Genomic DNA, 20,142 nt, shown 5'->3' on the forward strand with positions numbered 1-20,142 from the left:
AAACCTCCAAGATAGCCATTTACTATGTCAAAGTATAATTTGTTATTTAAACAGCTGCTGGAGGAATAGATGAAGGGGGTGACAAATGCTCACTAGCTCCATTCTGTTGACTTTCCAGAGGTGCGGAAATCTCCTTTCAAGGGCAAGTATAACATCTTAAACTACACTAGGTGCCTGAAAACTTAACACTCACCTACATTATAAGAATTATTGATGCTCTACTGAATGATTAAACAATAACTGAGGCCTAATGAGTTAGTTCTGTTTGGAAAGGGAACGGAATGAAGGAGTTAATTCTTCAACACAATTTTGTTCATTTGCAGCAAGTGGGCATACGTTCCTTTTTCTCCGAACACTTCTGGAATAAACCTCACTTTCTTTGCATAGTAGTGTAAATTTGTCTTCCCAGCTACTAATGCTCTTTCCCAAAATGTCATATTTTTTTGCCCTCCTCCTAAGCCTCATCGAACAAACACGGCTACCAAAAATTCTTTGTGTCTTTATTTTCCAAGCTGCTTTCTGAGGCTGTGGACAGATGTGCTAATCCAGACCCAAAAGAGGTTTATGTGAACCCCAATTGTTTAGGTAAGGCCATCAATTCAAACCATGTAACCTGACTGCACTGGCACAAACTGCTCTTCTGAAAAACGTGTACAGATAGCAACATTCAAACAGGAATGCCTCAAAAGCTGGCATTGATGACTCCTACCAAAAAAACCTGAATCTAGAAGCAGGTGTGCATCCAAAGCCTGATACTCATAGGTATAGCCTCCTATAATCCAGTTAATGCTCTGGGTCCCTTGTTTTTGGACCTCCTGGTCAGTGGCATGACACACACACAGAACCCGAAATCCCTTACAAGTAGTCAAAGTCAGTTCCAGCAAATGTTCCTACCAACTCTACCTCGGCTGAGATTCCCTCCAAACAACTTGAAATACAAATGCTGGAAGCTTAAAGCATTCTCCATCCCCTGAAATACTGTTCAGTGAAACAAATCTTTCTTAATTTAATGTTTGTCTTTTCCAAGATGTCTTAAATCTTAAAAATCACTACCACAAGCAGTGTTTCATTTGCTGTTGCAACCAGTCCAACTTCTGTCAGTTTCCTTTGTTCTGATAACCTAAAAATCTTGCAAGATAAAAATGAATCTTTGAAAAGCCCACATAAAGGTTTCTTTGGAGTCCTAGTCTCGTGTTTATACCAATAAGGGTACTTAATTCTTATTTATGTATGGATAATGTAACGTGTTTTTATCTAATATTGTTCTGGCTATAGCATCAATGGCTGGACTGGATCTTAAATGTATTTTCCACCTAAATAATACTACGATTTATATACAATATAAATACACAGACTGTATAGAGGAACAAGAATACGAAGAAATACCTGCAAAAAATAATCGTAGCTGATTCATGAACGAGAAAGAAATTTGTGGTCTATTGAAGTTTACTTACAAAGCCTCATACTGAGACTTACTCATAAACAGTATCAATATCAAAAGCAGTACGACTGATTAACGATTTCCTTTCCTGTGTGGATGCATGAACTTCCCTAAATGTTTATTTCTTCTGTCTTATATTTGAAAGCACTTGATTAATTCTTAAGACTAAACCAATAAAGCAACAGTTCCTTTGACTGGTCTTTGATCTAATATAATAACTGCAGCAGCTTCATTAATCTAATGATTAAGTTTGCAACAAGGTAGCTCTTTGGTGTTTTAAGGTAGAGAGAGTACACTCTGTTCTTCATTCTGTGACTACAGCACAAATCAATTTTTTTTAGCAAGTGACATTGTTCTAAGGTTATTGGGCTTTGGTAATTCAGAACTATTTTCCTATTTCTCTCTCCTTTAACCCAGTTTACTCAATAAAACTATTCTGAATAATTTCACCTTACTTCTAATGTTTTTTTGCTTCATACTGCCCAAATAGGTTTCTAACTTGGAATGCAAATAGCTGCAAAACAACGCCAAAGCTATTTTTGAACTCTCTGAATGCATCTTTTAAAGGAAATACAACCCATGTCAAGGTTTATAAATCTTACCATCTCAATTAATACACAGAATTTTAACCAAAATTTAGATGCCAGTAAAATTTACTATGGTACCTTTCATTTGATTTGCCATGGTGCCTGTTGTATGCTGACCTATTTATTCTCCTCTGAATACTTTATCTACATACTATACTAAATATATGAAGCAGAGCAGTTTTCAACTTATTGCTATCTCTCCCAGACATTTTATTAGACGCTTGCTAAATATTCAACCATAATATACATAGTTATGTCAGTGGTTAAGAGATGAAAGCCTACATTACTTCACTCAGGAAATGAAGTGCAGGTTTCGGTCCTTTCATTGCAATATCCTTCAGTGCATGGAACATAAATGCTTTTGCAGTGGATTGTTCAACAAGCGGGTGATGCAATGGCTTACACAGCTAAGGCACTGTATGATTTTTAAGGCCAAAGGGTTAATACATAGTGATAAACTATTCAGTTATAATTGTACCTTTCATGCCAGTTTAATTGAATACTATGAATATTACACAGTTAAAACCTACTCTGTTATTTAGCAGAAATTTGAATTTTGATTCCCCTGAAATCTAACTGATCCAACATGTATTAAGTTATATTATCCTGCAGCACAAATCAAATCCACATAAATTTTAACAGATTACATTAACCCAAACATGTTGGGGAGTAAGAAAGGTAGGAAATCTTCAAGAAGACTGCACATAAAGAAGTGCCATCTCACAGAAGACAAATGTCCAGTGACCAATTCTCAACTGCAGTTGAAATGTAAGTAAAGATTTAAGAAGGATAAATTTCCCAAAAATATCAGCTTTAATTCTTTTTTTTCCACAACGTAAATCATAACAATATGATGGAAGTGTTTTAATTTCAGGTTTGAATTTTCTAGGCCTCTTAAGGTCATTACTGTGTGGTAATCTTAGGTGATAAAAAGAAAGGAATTAGTGAGACCATTTTTTATGATCTCCAATACAACACATGGTGAAGGACTTCTCTGAACAATGGCAATCCTCATTTCCTGCTTTAAAAACTCTGGGACAAATTTCTATGATGCCATCAAGACTGTGTTAGTTATCCTCATGGAAAGCTAGCCCACAATCAAAAATGAAGTAATCTCAAAGATACCAGTGCTAGAATGTTAACAAACACCAATGCTGCAGCTGCTCAGAATTGCAATGTAATTCTCTTAAACGTAAATAAGAAGTGTAACAAACAAAACTAAAGAGTAACGAATTTCCCCAGACAAAAATACCTTTGATATCTGTGAATTTCTCCTTAGCACAGGGAAAAATAATAATTACTACTTAAAATAATGTAAAAGGTAGCATGTAGCAAAGCCATGTTTACTAATTTCCACATGGACTAATTCCTATATATTTATTTAATTAAGAATGTCTTTTTGAAAGCAATACAATCCTTATTTAAAAATTTCAAATGACAGCAAATCTAGCTACGTTGTTAAGACTGTTTTGCCTACACAGTTTCAGTCTAGGAATATCTTTTGGATCCTAATGACAGTATAGTGTATTTCTCATGTAATATATTTTCCCTACATTAAACAGAGAGTCTACAGTTACTATCAATGCCTTAACTCCTGACAGTTACAGAATATTTTAGGTATTCCCAGGTTGAGTATAATACTGGTTCTCATTACTGACACTTCTGAAATGCCAAGTTACAACCACGAACTTAAACTTGCATCGAATTACCAGAAAAACTCCTCAGGATGCTTTTGGTGTTCTGTAAAACTGGCATTTCACTACTGATCTAGATCCTCTCCCCTTCTCCAATTCACCCCATCTCCAAATACAATTGGGATTTTGTATTTTCTAGGTGTCACGGTCACATAAAAAATAGATTAAGCACTGGATAAAAACAGCTAAAACTTTTAAATTGTTTCCTGTAATTGTATTTTTCCCTTTTGAACTTGTATCTTCAAGAGGATAGACATTTATGCCTGAGGCGAAGTGTTACTCACTATGAACAAGGAAGCAAAAATCTTTCCACATCAGCAACAGAGTGAGCTTTGTGAAGCCTTCTGCATCATATTCCACCACACCGCTGTCGACAGAAAAACAACAAAAAAATTAATATAATTTTTACCTTCTAATACTGAATGATTAATATGTAAATTTTGTATTACAGGAATTGTTATTTTTGTTTGTTTGCTCAGAAACTTCCAGTATTTGCTTCATTTATTAACAGTTACAATTGTCTAGCTAAATGTAAATTAAATGTTTAATCTTAATAATCTTCTTAATTATGCTGTCTTATTGGAGTTTCTTTCACAAAGAAAGTCCATGTTCAGTTTACATAAACACACTTTAGAATGAAAGGAGATCAGCTAATACATCTGCAGTCCTAAACTGGCAAAACTGTGGACACACAAATTCCCTGTATCTTACTCAGATTAAGATAATTTATGAACTCTGTAGTAAGTGAGAGGATAAAACTGAAAATATGCAGGCTGAGTAGAATTTAAATTTGAAAACTGAAAAGTGCATATATAAAAACAAACCACAAGAGCAGTACAAAAAATTCAATATAGAAGACTTGTTCAATAGATGGATTAGAAGTTTCAATTATCAGAAGTTGGTATTCTCTAAAAAATTCATGCAGTATCAGTACTCATGAACCACATTGTAGATGTAATAAAATCATAGGCACACCTGGCCATTTCTATACGTTAGTTTTCTCAGAAGGAAAGGAAATACCTTGTCTTGACAAAGATTGAGCTTGCATTGACTGTCCACTCGTATATCCAGTTCAAGTCATTGTTATCTGCTTACTGTTTTATTAAATCTGGGCCCATGCTAGAAGCCACTTGTTTTCCTAAGCTCGCTTGAGAGACACGAGATCTGAAGGGCTTCTGAATATCTATGTCATTTGGCATCACTCCTCGGAAGCAGAAACCACTCATCACAACCAGGTAAAGACTTGGACTTTCTCTCTAGTCAGAATTGAGGTGGGAAACCAAAGTGCTGACCCAGGGTAGCCCTGGTTAATTGATTTGTGAAGGTCATGTGTCATCATGCCTGGCCATGGCCACTGCCTGATCTGCAGGAATCTAACATGACCCAACAGCCTCTTCTCTTGAGAGACAAAATATTGCTTGGTGGTGGGAGCAGCTGGTCTCAAAGTCCCATTTTTATGCCAAGCAGTGGTTTCTGGTTCCCTCAAGGCTTAGACCTGATTCCCCATTCTCCCACCTCAGTTATGATAAGACCCCTCAAGTCATTTATTCAGAAATGAGCACACTTCTTCTGAACAAGGAGAGAATCCCTACTGCCTTTTCCCATCATCAGCTGTTTTATACTAAAATCAGATGGGCAACTGGCACAGAAGTGCTGACCTTCATTACAGTACTGCTACAGAGAGACAACCTATACACATCATTCTGTGAAAAATGACTAGATTTCATCTTATCCAGTGGACAGCAGTCACACAGCCACAAGCCATGTGCAGAAATCTACTTTCCCCCAGTGCTACAGAAAATAATGCTGCGCAAGAAAACTTACGTTCCAAAGTGACTCAGGAAAGCTGCAATGTACTCTCTTCTCTTATGGTATCCCTGAATAACATACTGTACCTGAAAAAAGAAAGAAGAAAACAAATCCAGAGCTATAAAAAGATAAAAAAGGCCAAATCCAAGTTTGCCATATAGCTCTTGTTAAGGAAGATTTATGTTTGACATGGCAGTAGTTCTGAATCCTACATTTAGCTTGTATGATGTCCCCAAAGAATCCTAAAATGCCTTTAAAACAAGCCCTGGATCTTGCACACAGAACATCTTGCACAGAAATCTCTTCACTCACTTTTTAGTGAAACTTAAGTTTGTCACAGTAGATTGAAGCACTGTTTAACTGCACAAGATAAAGAGCGAAGGAAAGAAACGCTCAGCCTTGCCTTACTGAAGTTTGAGTAGAAAGCTGTGATAGACAAATCACAGCTACCTGAACTGACAGTAGTTTAAGTGTTGAAATAACATTCTGGTCATAAAAGGAAAGACAAAACTAAGTATCTTTCACAATTGATGTTGGGTGCTTTCTGAAGACTGCACCTCCAACAAAATCTTCTGAACACTAAGCTCTGTCACCGGTTTCATGCTGACTCAGGGATCCACCTACTCAACTGCGAGCATCAACTTCTGAGGCATTCTGGGTTTTGAAAGACTTCCATCCTGGCACAGACAAAATCCAACAACGCTAAATTTGGAAGACTTAAAGGCAAAATTCTCCTTGCACCATGTATGTTTTCTTATTGATTTGAATGGCATTACTTAGGAGAACAGTGTGAACAGGGCTTGACCTGTAACAGAAACAATGCATGTGTTGTGAGGCTGCAAGAGCATCTGCTTTACAACTGCTGACTTGAAGTACTTATGGTGTGGTTCCATATGTGATACCCTACGTAAATTCCTTTGCTTCCCAGAAAGAAAAGCAGCATTTTAGAAACCATTTTTTCCCTCTCACTGAAAGGAACAGGAAGAGTATTTTCTTGGCTATGGCAATACTAGAATTTCTTGGCTGGCAAATGCTTTCCTAAAATTACTGAAAAAGCCTTGATACATTCATTGCTGAGAGCTATCTTGTATACCTTAAAGCTGAATTCTATTTATACATTGAAATATATTCATTTTATAAAAAACTACAATTATTTTGAAGGCTTTGTGTAGGGATCTGAAATGTTATTTTGGGAAAAGGAAAACATACGATAAGTTTGCTCAAGTGACTTTGTTTAAGAAAGGATAAAAACAGTCCTGTGTGCTTGCAAATTTTAAAAACAGAAAGTAATTTTAACAGAAAACCACAACAAAAACAACTCTAAGGATAGATGCCAATATAATTATGGAAGCACATTCTGAAGAACTTTTTCTGAAAGATAAAATTATTTTCTTCATTTAGACAATTGAAAGTAAAAATAATAAACAAATGTGAAGTCTGTATTAGGCACATTTCTAGATGTTGACCCCTAAGCTTTCTTTTGAAAAGTACACTTAAATAATGGAGAAACTTTCAAAATACTATAATTGTTCTTTTTTGTTTAAACAGTAAGCTAACAGGAACACAACCTTTTCAGCAACCCTAAGTTGCTATTACTGTATAAACATCCAAATAGACTGCTGATTCAGTTCGTTTGAATGAAACATCTGAGAAGAAAAATCACTGAAAGTATTCAAAACTTACAGTGATGACTATGGTATGAGAACTCCCAACTGGAAAAATAATATGCAAACCACACATTTGTATTTACTAACAAAATAATATGCTACAATGCAGTGTTATACAATACAGTAACATTTTATCCTAAATTGGAACATGTCACGTGAAAAAATAAAACCGCTCCAGGATCTGACCCCAACCTCACTTGTTTACCTAAAAGAGTCATTATATTCAATGTCCTGTCCAGGTGCTCAGCTCTTATAAAAAAGATACTCCCTGTGTAGTTCAGGTTAAGTATGCCTCGCTGGGACTACCTGGCAGAAGAATAACAATGTCTATGGAAATGCAGTACAGAGCATAAGGGAAAGGAGCACTGAGTTGTCTTTACTAACTTACCTTGTTTGTTAGCAGCTGGCATACTTGGGGTACATAGTCAATAAGACAACCTCCACCAGGAAAGGCTGGGATGTGAAGGGCGGATGATCCTCCAAGTGCACTAGAGATAGAAGTTAATTTAACAGTACATTATACATATGGTCCCTGGGATTTGAAAACGATTTCTACACAGTCCTCTTTCCCTATGCTTAAAGTCAGTGGGCCATGAGGAAGTGTGTTTTATGCTGTGGTGATAATAACAAATATTGAGTGATACCATCTACAAAAACAGGTTATAACATGACCCACTGTAAATAAACCACTTAAATCAAGAGTATCGTTTAATGCAAAGCATTCTTTCAGGAAACAGCTTTTTCATTGTGAACAGTTCTGTTCCTTAGGCCTCATCAGTAAGATGTGGAGTACTATAGTTCAGGTATTTTGTTAGTTGTGTGAGACTTGAAGTCTTCCATTATTCCAAAAGCCACCTTCAGTCAAAACAGCTACGCATAATCAAAATAATTCGGACTGAGGAGTAATAGATGGCCAGATGCAAACACTGACGACATCATCTACTCCAGTTTTGGACCTCCCAATACAACACAGATGTGAACCTACTAGATTAAGAGGGCAGTGGGTCAGAAAGATTATTAGGTACATGATGACGTAAAGGGGGATGCTGAAAGAAATGGGTTTGTTCAGTCTTCAGAGAACACTGGGGAGGTGGGACTGTTGAGGAGGAGAGTTTAAGGCGTATTGTTATTGAAGGCATATTGAAGGCATATTGATGCCTTCAATTATCTAACGAAAAATTATAGGGATTATGGAGCCAGCGGCTCCTCCAAAGTGGTGCTCAGTGGTCCTCAAAGCTCAGCTGAACGACTGCCATGAGCACACTGATCTAAGCCGGCCCTGCTCTGAGGAGTGGCTTGGCCAGATAACCTCCAGATGCTCTCTCCAGTCTACATTGTTTCATAATTATATTCCCTGATTCTATGATTTTGTTCATTCCCAGAAGGAAATAATAAAAACAAGAATATTAACTCTGTCCATGCACAGACTGGAAATCTGAGCAGTAGGAATCCACAGAAATAAGATAACTTCAGAGAAGTATTTAGGTACCCTAATCATTTGCCTTTATCACAGGATGGAAGACTCAAGCACACCTGCTATTACTGAGGATAATTGCTTCTTTGTTGTGGAAAGATCTAACACTTATTTAAATCAGGCTGTACAAGGCAAAAATGAGGTAAAGTCCATGCTACTTTCTTTTAGCAGTACTGACCTAAATCTTTCTTATAGTCCCTTACCAATCAAAAAGGATATGAATTTGCATTACACACTGTGGATTACATCATTCACTAACCATTCAAAAACTCACTGGCCACCATTAAAAACTTCAAAAGCTAACTAACTTTGTGGCCTCCTGTTTACATGTTGTTTCCATGACAAATTAAATCAGCTAGAAAGAAAGTTCTCTGCAAAAAAATGTTCATGTTCTCCAACTGGACCTGCCCTGGTATTTTCCTCAGTACTTGATAAGAAATCACATTGGTAGGTATAAAGGTCTACAGTCATACATCTCTTTGAAGGAACAGAGCCTACATAAATCAAAAAAATCCCAAACTCATAATGAGGTATATGGAAATCTGCTACTCAGGCAAAACAGTCTGGGTTTAGCAGACTGTTCACCACATGGAACAGTTCTGCAGGTCTGGATTTTGCATATGCAATGATGAAAAAAAAGCTTTGAGTACACCACAGCTACATAAAAAAACAAACAAACTTTTCCAGCAGAAGTAAGACTTGAATGGGATTTTTTTTTTTAACTGAATTCAGTTTCCTTGCTGCTACCCTCTTACTAAAATTACTCAGATGGGAACATAATTTTGCAAATTGCAGATGTTTAAAAAGAGTGGAGTGTGACGATCAGAAAGTTGGAACATTTCTGAAACAGTAGTTTGCTCTTAGGAAATTGAAAATATATGGGATCCATCGGTCTCTAATGTTGGAGAATGTTTTGCTACTTGTCCCTCCTGGTATGTCAAAAGTGGGTTGTGAAGTTTACTTTGAGACCCTGCCTTTCTGTTTATTAAACTCCTTAAATGCTCATGTAAATACATCCATAAAAGCTTCCAATTTCATGGACAGAGCAACTGGCAGAGTCCGTTTTGCATCCTGCCTTGCCTCATTTGACACCAAGTCCAAGTTCCCTCTCAGCATAGGGATACCACTGGAGATGCTCAGATGACTACAACAGGAATTACAGGCTTCTCTCTGTTACAGTAGCAGGCATGAAATTAAGAGTAATCTCTAACAGATTACATATGCAAAAAAAAGCTTTCACTCCTATATCATCAGCTTCCAATACATCTTCCAGACTGAATTATTATGACTTGCAAGGCCTTCTCATTTTACCTGTATCCATCTCTTGAAAGGTGCCAACCCATAAAAACTTGTGGACATAAATGGAAATTCAGCCCTTCTCAAATGAAAAACAGACTGCTACAAGGTGTGGTTTCTGAGAAAAAGATCCCTCCACAGAAAGAAGGCTGGAATTTCTAGTATAATTATCCTCTGAAAACAGAATAAAGCTGTACAATATGTAATTTATATTCTATAGAAATAATTACAGGTAGGGACAATTAAGAGTGGACAGGCATCTTTGTTCCCTCTATTGGGTCAGAGAATTTGCTTATTAAATATTTTAATAAAATACTGCATTTGCACAGGACCTTGCCTCTGACCATCTCAAAACTTTCTATAAACATTTAGCAATTAAGGTCATCTGTCTTATTTAACTGATATTTACCTTTTATTTTTAAACATTAGTACTCAGAGTCTGATTTTACTGTGCTGTACTATGATGTCTCTGTCACGCCGATAGCTCCCAATCAAGCGACTGGGCAAGAGGCTGAAATAATTCATTTGACTTATAATAAACATGCAGCTGAAGAAAAAAGTGATTTACACAATATCAAAGAAGGACCAGTAAACGGTGCAAGTAAATATGTAAAATGGAGACAATTAGGCAAGGGAATTTCAGCATGCAGCTCACTATCTAATGCTACTTTTTGAGGTACCTCACAGTCCAATCAAAAGGAAAAGTGAAGAAGCCTTTTATAATCAAGGACATTCCGTTTGCCAAGATATTTCACCAGCACAAGCTAAAAATTGCTGCACATCAGACCCACTTTCTAGATAATTGGGCCTCTTGGAGCACAGATCTTACACCCCTCTGTTTGCAATGAAGCTTTCCTTGGTATCACCGTTAAACACCCCTCACAACCCCCCCCCCCAACATTCCTTTTGTCAAGACAATGAAAAAAATTAAACAAAAACCATCAAGAGATATGATAAGGGAGTTCTTTTGTTTATAAATAAAGACAATTAATATTGCTCCTCTACAGTCAGAGTAAGACTAGTTTCAATACAACCAATTGAATTGTGCTTGATTTTTATACAGTTTTTTCCAGTAACCAGCTACTTTTTAAAGGTTAAGGTTCTAACAGTCTGAGAGTGGCTTTCTGTAATCATCACAATTCAGAAAGCAACAGTCTTAGTGGATGTTATTTCATTAGGACTAGTACCAGATGAAGATTAATACATGGTAGATTTACCTGTCTATGAGATAAGGTTGTACAAACACACTGGAACACAAAGATCTGTTGGCCTCAGCATTTTATTGGCTTGCTCCAAACCTAGTCAACTCTGCAATCCAACTTCATACACCTCATTCTAAGACAGAGCAGAGGCTCCTCTGCAACAAGTTTTTGTCCTCCTGGGTTTTCAGAGTGGCCGACACAATGTGGTTCTGATCCATGATCTGTGAATTAACTGGATTTCGTGAGAGACTCACTACTGAATCCAACAAGTACAGCAGTCAGCCTGCATTAATAGAAGTTTTGTTCTGCAACATGCTGAAATACAAGTGCAGAGAGCGTAGCTGGAGTATGTTTACATTTCTGCTGTTGACTGGTGCATTCCAAGTGACTTGCTCTGTCTGTCTCTCAATGCATCTATTTATTCAGGCCCACATACAAATGCAAAATTCTTTCCAATTTCTTGATAGCTTATAATTACATTAAAGTGTCTCTCAAGAAATGATCCTTTAAAAAAAAAAGGCATAGCATTAATTCACAGGTTTACAGAAGTGACTGCTTTTGTTCTTGAGTATTTATGTGTAAACCAGTTATTTCCCCTTCCTAAAAACCATCTCTTCATTAGAGAAAAAGGGTGTTTCCAAGTCTCAAGCTCAGATGACAGGGTGCTTTAGCAAGGTAGACTTACAGGCATCTAGAAAGATGCTCATACTTCCATCCCTACCCCCTTCCCTACAACTCTCCTCATACTAACCTGGGCTTGCCTAATTCCCCTAAACTACTTTCATTCACACCACTTCTTCCCTGCAATTCATTTTGCTTCCCCCTTTCTGTGAGCAGAAAAAATGCAGATTTCTCTGGATTGTTGAGTTTGATTTGAGCTGAGTTTGAAAAATGAGTATTTCACACTATCTGCATTAGTTTATAAAGTTATGTGCTAACACAGGTTAAGCACCTCTGTACACGTAATACAGTCTGTGTTTTGCACTTCATCCCCACCTGTTCCCTTTCCTCACCTCCAAAAATTGTGTACGTTTTTCTGTGAAATAAGTATCACAAAAAAAGAACATTTAGAGAAAAGTTTCATGTTGTTAAAAGGAGGTACTTTACCCAATAGTACTTATTTTTTTCTCCAAGGAATTAAGAGTGAAAAATGTGTATTTGGGCAAGGAGGTACAACACTGAGCACAGCATGAACATAGCATTACAGAGCTTTATACCAAAAAAAAGTGGTACATAATATTGATTGCACTCATCAATCAATTTCTAATCCAATAAATTCTTTCTGCAAAACACATATAAAATAGGGAAATGACAATGTCAATGATCGTGAATGATACAGTTGAACATTTGCCTAGCTTTGAAAATGCAAACAAATAAAAACTTTGCCTCTGCATGGAAAGACATTTTACACCAATTTAAAGTAACTAAGAGCTTTTCTCTTGTGTGGCCAATGTTAAAACATGTTCAAATTTATGCACTATTGATGGAAAGTAGACTTCAGACTTTATAGATTATAGCCCTTTCTTTAACCAAGATACACCCTTTTTAACTCTCTGTAATACTTGGTGTATTTTGAAACTAAAGCACACTGCAGACCTACATAAGCATTTTGAAGAGTTTATTACTTATGATGGCTATAGGCAAGAGTAGCCTCAAGCATGTGGAAAGAAATTCCCTTCTTTTTGCTCTTTTTTCTTATTTTGAGAGGCATGTTAAGGGCTTTGATCTCTTTTCCCGTTCTCTTTCTCCCTTGTTGCTGAAGTAAATACTTGACTTTTTTTTTTTGCAGTTTCATCACTTTACTACATTACACCATTTGGCACAGGAGACACAAGGAACCACATCAAATAAAAGCACGTGACCACAAAAGCTGCCTTACCAACCATGATCCCAGATTTGCTGTCAGTTTACCATTTTTCAGACTTGCTCGACTGTAACCAAATCCCTCCTATCACACAGACAGTGCAGTGCTTGGCAGAAGCCTTGGGATACTGCTTCGATCAGCAATACAAAGCTTAACAGTAAAAAAGAGAACATTACTCTTGTACTGAAAAATCAGTCAGTCTAGATTTGTGACAGTATTTTCTTCCCTTTTTTATAATACTTCATTTAAACCAAACATAATTAACATACTGCTTGTCCAGTCAAATCTATCAAAAAGGAAAGTGTGTCAATAAAAAGTTTCCATTCTAATTTTAAAGAAACAATTTTTACTTAGAATTACTTCTACTTCAACACTGGTGAAAAAGAAATATATGTTTTCAGCTAACAGATACAATCTGAGTATCTACATTGTTGAACACACAGGAAAAAACCCAAAACAATCACAAATAGACCTAGAAAGAAAAGTATGCCAAATCTACTTATTTTGAGAAAGAATCCCGGTCAAACTTACACTAAGCATCTGGCCATTAAAGCTGAAATGATAATAACATCTTTTTTCCTTGACCTACTAGAGGTTCAGAGTAAATACCTCTGAGTTTCTCCTGACTAGTGACTGGAAAAAATATGAAATAATCACTTTAAAGAGCAAATAGTAAAACCAGAACATATTTTAGTTTCATAGAATGTGCGGAAAACTGCAAGTCAGACTTACTGAGCTTTATTGCAGCATGTTATTGCAACCAGTCTGCTTCTCTGCTTGCCCACCTATAATGTCCAGATGCTTATATTGAAGTACAATGAAGTTTAATGGCATTCAGAGAATAATATAAAAGCTGTGGAATGAAGTCATCTGTAAGTGCTAATAAATACTTTGTATAGGTTATCCCATCTTCTGTATTCTGCTGCAGGTAAAATTATAAGAAAGAGGCAGCTGTCTGTTATGTATTATCTATTTTAGATGAAGTTGTTATACCAAGGAACTATTTACATTAACTGTACAGATTCTAGGTTCTAGCAGACTTTATCAGATTTACATGCTACATAGCTACAGTGATTCAATATTGAAAGATGTGTGGGGATAGGAGCTCTGTCCCCAGGATTTTATTCCTCCTTGAAGAAAAAAGCCCAAGAAGCATGAGATTAATAGATCATTAGCCCTATAATTAAATTAGAATATGTTTCTTTTCATCCCTTCCCTGACAGTACTCAGAGCTAGAGGGAGAAAGAACAGATACTTTTGCAGTATAAAGTTTTTCTTACTGCTACTTGATAGCACAAAAGTCTGAAAATTTCCTGTGTATTGGATAAACCAGGACTGAAGAGATTTTTCCCTTTTTTAATGAGTCTTTACATGCAGAAAGGTTCTGCATGAAGAGGACTGATAGATTTCTACTGACATGTTGAGTGAGTGAAAACCTTGCCTGCCAGTGCGGGAAAAGAGAACCCTCCACCATCCTCAGACCTTGCATTCTCTAAAGAGAATGAAAACAAAACCACGAGAGGATAACATTTATTACCCAGCTGATGAGACATTGATGTTACACAGCAGCACCACAAGGTACGAGCTCTCTGCCTACAGCAGTCATCACGTTGCTTTCTCTTCTGGATGAGGGGGCCCACTTTTATAAACTGCTCTGGAGTTTACAGCAGACAGCCTGGGCAGGCAGGCAGCCCAGCACAAATGATTGCCCTCTGGGACCTCCACCATCCCTCAAGGTACAAACTTGAGGAAAAGTCCAAGCTAGTGCAACACAAGTTAGCAGTGAGGCTTCAATGTGTACAGCAGCTTAAAATACAGGTTAACCTAATTGGTGTCAACAGTATCACTCCACAAAAATTTTGGTCCCTTATTCATTCTGACAACATAAAATGAAAGTGAAAAGTAATATATTTCAAACTGATTCAAAGCACTAATATATAGAATTATTTTTCATAATACACTATGAACAGATTCAAAATAAAAATATGAAAAGCTCCACAGGCTATAAGTGTGATTCACTCATAAGGCTTAAAAATTCTGACAAATGATGCTTTTGTGTTGTAACTTACCAAATGATGCCCCCCTTAGTTGTTCTGCAAAAACACCACCAGCAAGGTATATTGCAAATGTACTATACTCAACTGGGGCAAAGAATAATGAGAATCCGTAACAAATGACAGAAGAACTGAATTTAGAGACACTTCTAATGATACCAGAAAAGTAGCTTTGGTGTGTCCCGCCTGCCAAAGGTACTGCTTACTAATATTAATTCTAAATACTAACAATATTTAAGGGAAATAGACATAAGAAGACCTGAATCAGTTGCTAGATGCGTCACAGTTTAAACAGAAGGGCATGGATCCTGTCCTAAAGAACTTTCATAGTCCAGTATTTCACACTACAATGCAGAGAGAGGAACTGAGTGAGAGGGTAGGAAGAGCATGCATTGCAGCAAGGAGAATTAAACCTTGAACACTTACAATGGAGAAATACATATTTCCAAAGCATTTTGCTTGTTTCTTAAAGGAGTCTTGGCAGCAAATTAAGAGAGACCTGAGTGAGAAGCAAGTCAAAGGCGATTTTTACAGAGAATTCAATGCAATAAGGAAACAACAGTGAATAAACCCCCCTAAACAACCAGGAAAAGTTGTAGGAAAGAAACCCAGACAAACAGAGCAGTAGCAAATATCACTGAACAGAAAAAGCAGATAAGATAAGCAGCAGGGGCAGATAAGTTAATAAAGAGAGCACTGTGCAGTCCTGTTTTGTTTTTATTTCAAGAGAAGTTCAAAAACCTGTAAGTACAGATGAACAAAATTAATTAAGATGCCAAGAGAAAGACCATGTAGCCTAACCTACTTCAATTTTCTTCTGTATGGATCTCAGGAAGAAAAGAAATATGAAAGAGGCTGGAGAATTGTCAAAACTGAGGCAAAACAAGATTCTGACCAGAGAAAAAGTACACTGTAACTGAATTGCAAAACTTTTCTATCTTGCACCCATTTGAGATGCCAACATAAAATGAAGAATTTATTTAAAATTAAGCACTACTGCCATTTCTCCTTCACACGTACTGTGAAGAAGAAAAGTTGACTCAGTTATCTGAAATTTACTTTTCATATTCCTAGTGTTCAGAAAGGTACTTTTAATGGCATTATCTGTTTAGCAGATATATTTATATCCACCTTAACTGTGAATATACTGATGGCCTTCTAATTAGCAACTAAAATAATACTGGGCATTGGCTCTTTTGCTTCAAGGGAAAAATGTAATGACTCAAAGAGCTGTCTCAAAGGAACTAAAAATGGCTTAGATGAAGACAGGAACGAGGACTTATAAACTTTTGCATAAAAAACAAAAAGAAGATTGAAGTGCTGTGAGCAGCATTCTCCTCTGAAACAGTAGCACTCAATGAATTAATGGAACAATCCAGGATTTATTATTGTGAGGATCACTGGTAAACCCTCTCTGCACTGAAGCCTGGGTGATATGTTACACAGTGCTTGACAGCATTTAAGATACTGATCTGCTCTTTTATAATCCACTCTGCTTTAGTGATGATCTCCCAAACAATTTTATTGAACAGAATATTTTCACGGATCCATGTAAATCTATTATCCATCAATGAAGTGGATAACATAACTGCTCTAAGACGCTATCAGTTATGTTTACAAACATATGCCCTATATACCTGTAATTTCTTATCACTCTTCCAACATGCATTCAGTAACATCCAGCCTACTATACCATGACTGTTCACATTGCAGGTAATTTTCCAGTCCTTGTATTAAACCCAGCTAACCAGCACTGTCTTTATCACAAAGCAGGAAAATGAGTCTCAAAACCCCTCATGACTCTATTGCCTTCCTTGCCTACTGTTCTTGCCTTTTTCTGAAGAACAGCAGTCATTTCCTTTAACTTGCAGCCTTTTATGTTTTGTGATTGCACTTGCTCATATTGTTCCTTATTTTATTTATGTTCCCTAATCTACTTGTCAAATTACAGTAATTATCTCTTATTGTTAATCTTTTCCTGATATTGCTTAATGCCTAACACTTCCACTGACATAGTCATTTTGGTAAGCATGCTATTTTTTGCCTCTGTGCTAAAATAGCGCTGTGTTATAAACTTCTCCCACATAATAAATTTTTTTTCTTTCTCCTTAGGCCAGACAGTAATCCTCAATTGTGAATCTCATCTATCTGGAGAAACATTTTGTGTGAAACATCCTGTCCTCTGCATCATCAGCATCACATTTAATTAGCTTAAATGAAGAATGAGAAATACATACTGAAAGGGTAAGAAAACTTGTAGAACAAATTCAGAAATTCAATGAGAGCAACATGCTGGAAAACTTCTGGATATGAAGTTGAGCATTTGGGTCATTGATAAGAATGCCTGAGGGAGACAGAAAGTTAGAGGAGGAAAATGTTTTTCTTTCATACATCTGGCTTCTGACACTGATTTCCATGTGTATGCAGCATGATTAAGGGGCATTCTTGCTCAGATCTTCAAATTAGCTTTATCTTATGTTCACAAACGATGTGGAATGCTACAAGTCTGGTCTGGTGCTCCTGCTAAATGCTCCAGGAGGCCGAGTAAGCTCAGGTTTTATGTAAGCCAAACACACATGTGGACGCAAGGCAAGAGAACATCAGTTTTTCATGTAAACACAGCCACTGTGGCTTGACAAGCTAATATGAACCATGTTAAACCCTTACTCATTTAACAAGGCGATATCAATCTGCTTGGATGGTTTTTACAGCCCCTTTCAGAGTTTTTACCTCAGGAATTTGTGTAAGCCTGTTTTGTTCCTATGAACACAAATAATTCAAAATTCATCCTAATACATTCTCTTCAAAACAGAGGGATGCAGAGTTATGCACCACATTTCACAAAGGCAGCCTTTAGTAGGTGGAAAAAATTCTCAGAACACTGGTACTCTGAAACTCTGACCTTACAACAGAAGCTAAAAAGGTTCCTTCTGGAAAAAGGCAGACACAGGTCTACTTTTAAAACAAAAAAGGTAGAAAATAAACTCACAGGTCTTCATTATGTTCAAGTGAAGCAGGGCCCCCACACATACACAAGAAACTGAAAATCTCATAATTTGTAACTTAGAGCAGTGTTTAGTTGGTCAAAAACTGAATACAGGTATTCCCAGGATTTTGTTCATACTGATGCCTGGAGCAGTTTCATTATAGCACATGCAAGGCAAAGACTGGAGTAAAAAGTGGTTTCCACAAAGATTCAGCTTTTTCCTTAGAGATAATGAACATGCATAGCACACATACAGACATCAGTCTGGGTATGAGTCAAACATACAGACTTGCATCCTCTACACCTTCTTTATGGCTGTCTCTTTTTCCCTTAGAATCTGCAAATACTTACATGGCCATTGAAAGACAAAACCTCCAACTTTACCTTAATATATCTTATCACCTTTTAAGCATTTGATTAATATTACTTAACATTTAAGGGGTTTAGTGGTAGGATACTGGGGTGGCCCAAACTGTATCTGCAAGTAGATGAACTTACAAATATTGGATGCTTTAGTTGAAGAATGACATTTTCAGATTGTCAGCTTTTAAATAATTTACATTCTGTCTTTTTGCAAGAATGAAATATTAGGACTCTGCAGACAGAATAGCCTAGTCTTTTCTTTTTGGAAATTATATTAAGGCTCTTGAGTCATGTAGATATGTAAAAATGATCAGAAGACTACTTAAAAATAAAAGCATTGGAGCAGTACTACATCTTGTTAAAATACCTTTTACCCTAAAAATGCAAGTGTTTTAAGAACACATAATACAATTTGTGCATAGTGTCTCTACAGATTTCTTCAAATACATTAATATACAGTCCTTGATACAATTTATGCCAGGGAATGAATACTATTGTATGCTAATAAAAGCGAAGTAGAACTCACAACTACTTTCAGCAGCTGAGTAGGACCAGAATTTTTCAAGCAGGTCCTCAGCACCTTTCAAAGGTGAAGTTTACTATCGAGTCATTTGAGTTCATCCAAAATTCTGCCTTCTGTTCAGCTAAAAACATCACAGTGTCAACAAAATCCTGTGGATACCAGCTACCCAGGCAGGTAAACCCCTTTCTCATTTCACAAAATTTACAGAAGGTATTGCATACTGTCTACGTTCTCTGTAACCACAGAAGCACATGATTGCAGATTGAGACAACTTTGCAAGCTTTTTTTATTGTGAAGATTTGCCACTCACTAAAGTTATTTTTGCATTGACTAAAGAATGTAAAAAATGAAACCTTCCATATTATTTAAATCTATAAATAGTATTTTAGAATTCTTGTTTGCCTGCTAACCCCGGGGCAGGAATAGCTGATTTGGGGCTTCTACATGCTTAGGTTATTATTTTGTTGTGAAGACAGAAGTTCTCAGAAATCATATGCTCTTTGCTTTTTCTTCTATTTCCTGTCTTCAACATACAGGCCATCATTGGATGTTTTAAAGTGAATTATAATGAACATGTTAGCTTATGAAGATTTTAGGTCTGCTGAAGTTGGAGTAAAAAAGAAAGTAACAAACTGACTCTACAAGAACAAAAAAATACAGTTCTGAATTTAAATCTAAACTTTTCTGTATAAAGCCTCTGTTCATAGGGCTTCTTTCTTCCAAATGACTGAAGGCCTCGCATTTAATAACACCTACTATAGTTAGTGCTTCTTCAACTTCTGGTAAATTTTAATTTCTTTAAAAATTGCAGGTGTTACTGATATCAGAGAAATCATCTCCTTCTTTCAGATTTTCCATCTTTCGCTAAGAGCTCAGGTTGATGATGCAATTCCAGGGTACTATATATGCCCAATTTCACTTCAGATTAAGAATCAGACATAGGATTTAAAAAAAAATCAGCTGTTTCATGATGCAAATGAGGGAGTGATATATATCCTCTTCTATTTATCCACCTTGGTTTAAATTCTTATCCACTTTGTTTAAAAAACAATATTTGGGGTTTTTTCCCCTCCAAAATCCCCAAAAGAATCACAAAGGTTTTTTTCACACATCTATAGTAACTTGATCCTCTTCCGCAGACGTGCTGCAACAACACAATGTTACCGATGTTAATGCCATACC

General features: G+C 36.6%; 1 protein-coding gene across 2 annotated transcripts in view; it reads right to left on the minus strand.

The window, feature by feature from the left end:
• The window catches only part of BABAM2 (BRISC and BRCA1 A complex member 2), a 167,313-nt gene that overhangs the window by 32,359 nt on the left and 114,812 nt on the right, over positions 1 to 20,142 (minus strand). For both annotated transcript variants that reach the window (XM_050315649.1, XM_050315648.1), the window contains exons 8-10: positions 7,587 to 7,686; positions 5,547 to 5,617; positions 4,007 to 4,089 (exon numbers count right to left, since the gene is read on the minus strand). In XM_050315649.1, the coding sequence (XP_050171606.1) occupies positions 4,007 to 4,089; positions 5,547 to 5,617; positions 7,587 to 7,686 (254 nt within the window). The remainder of the gene's footprint in view (positions 1 to 4,006; positions 4,090 to 5,546; positions 5,618 to 7,586; positions 7,687 to 20,142) is intronic.

Source organism: Myiozetetes cayanensis, unplaced genomic scaffold (assembly GCF_022539395.1).
Source record: "Myiozetetes cayanensis isolate MyiCay16 unplaced genomic scaffold, myiCay2020 scf2-11, whole genome shotgun sequence".
Taxonomy (NCBI): domain Eukaryota; kingdom Metazoa; phylum Chordata; class Aves; order Passeriformes; family Tyrannidae; genus Myiozetetes; species Myiozetetes cayanensis.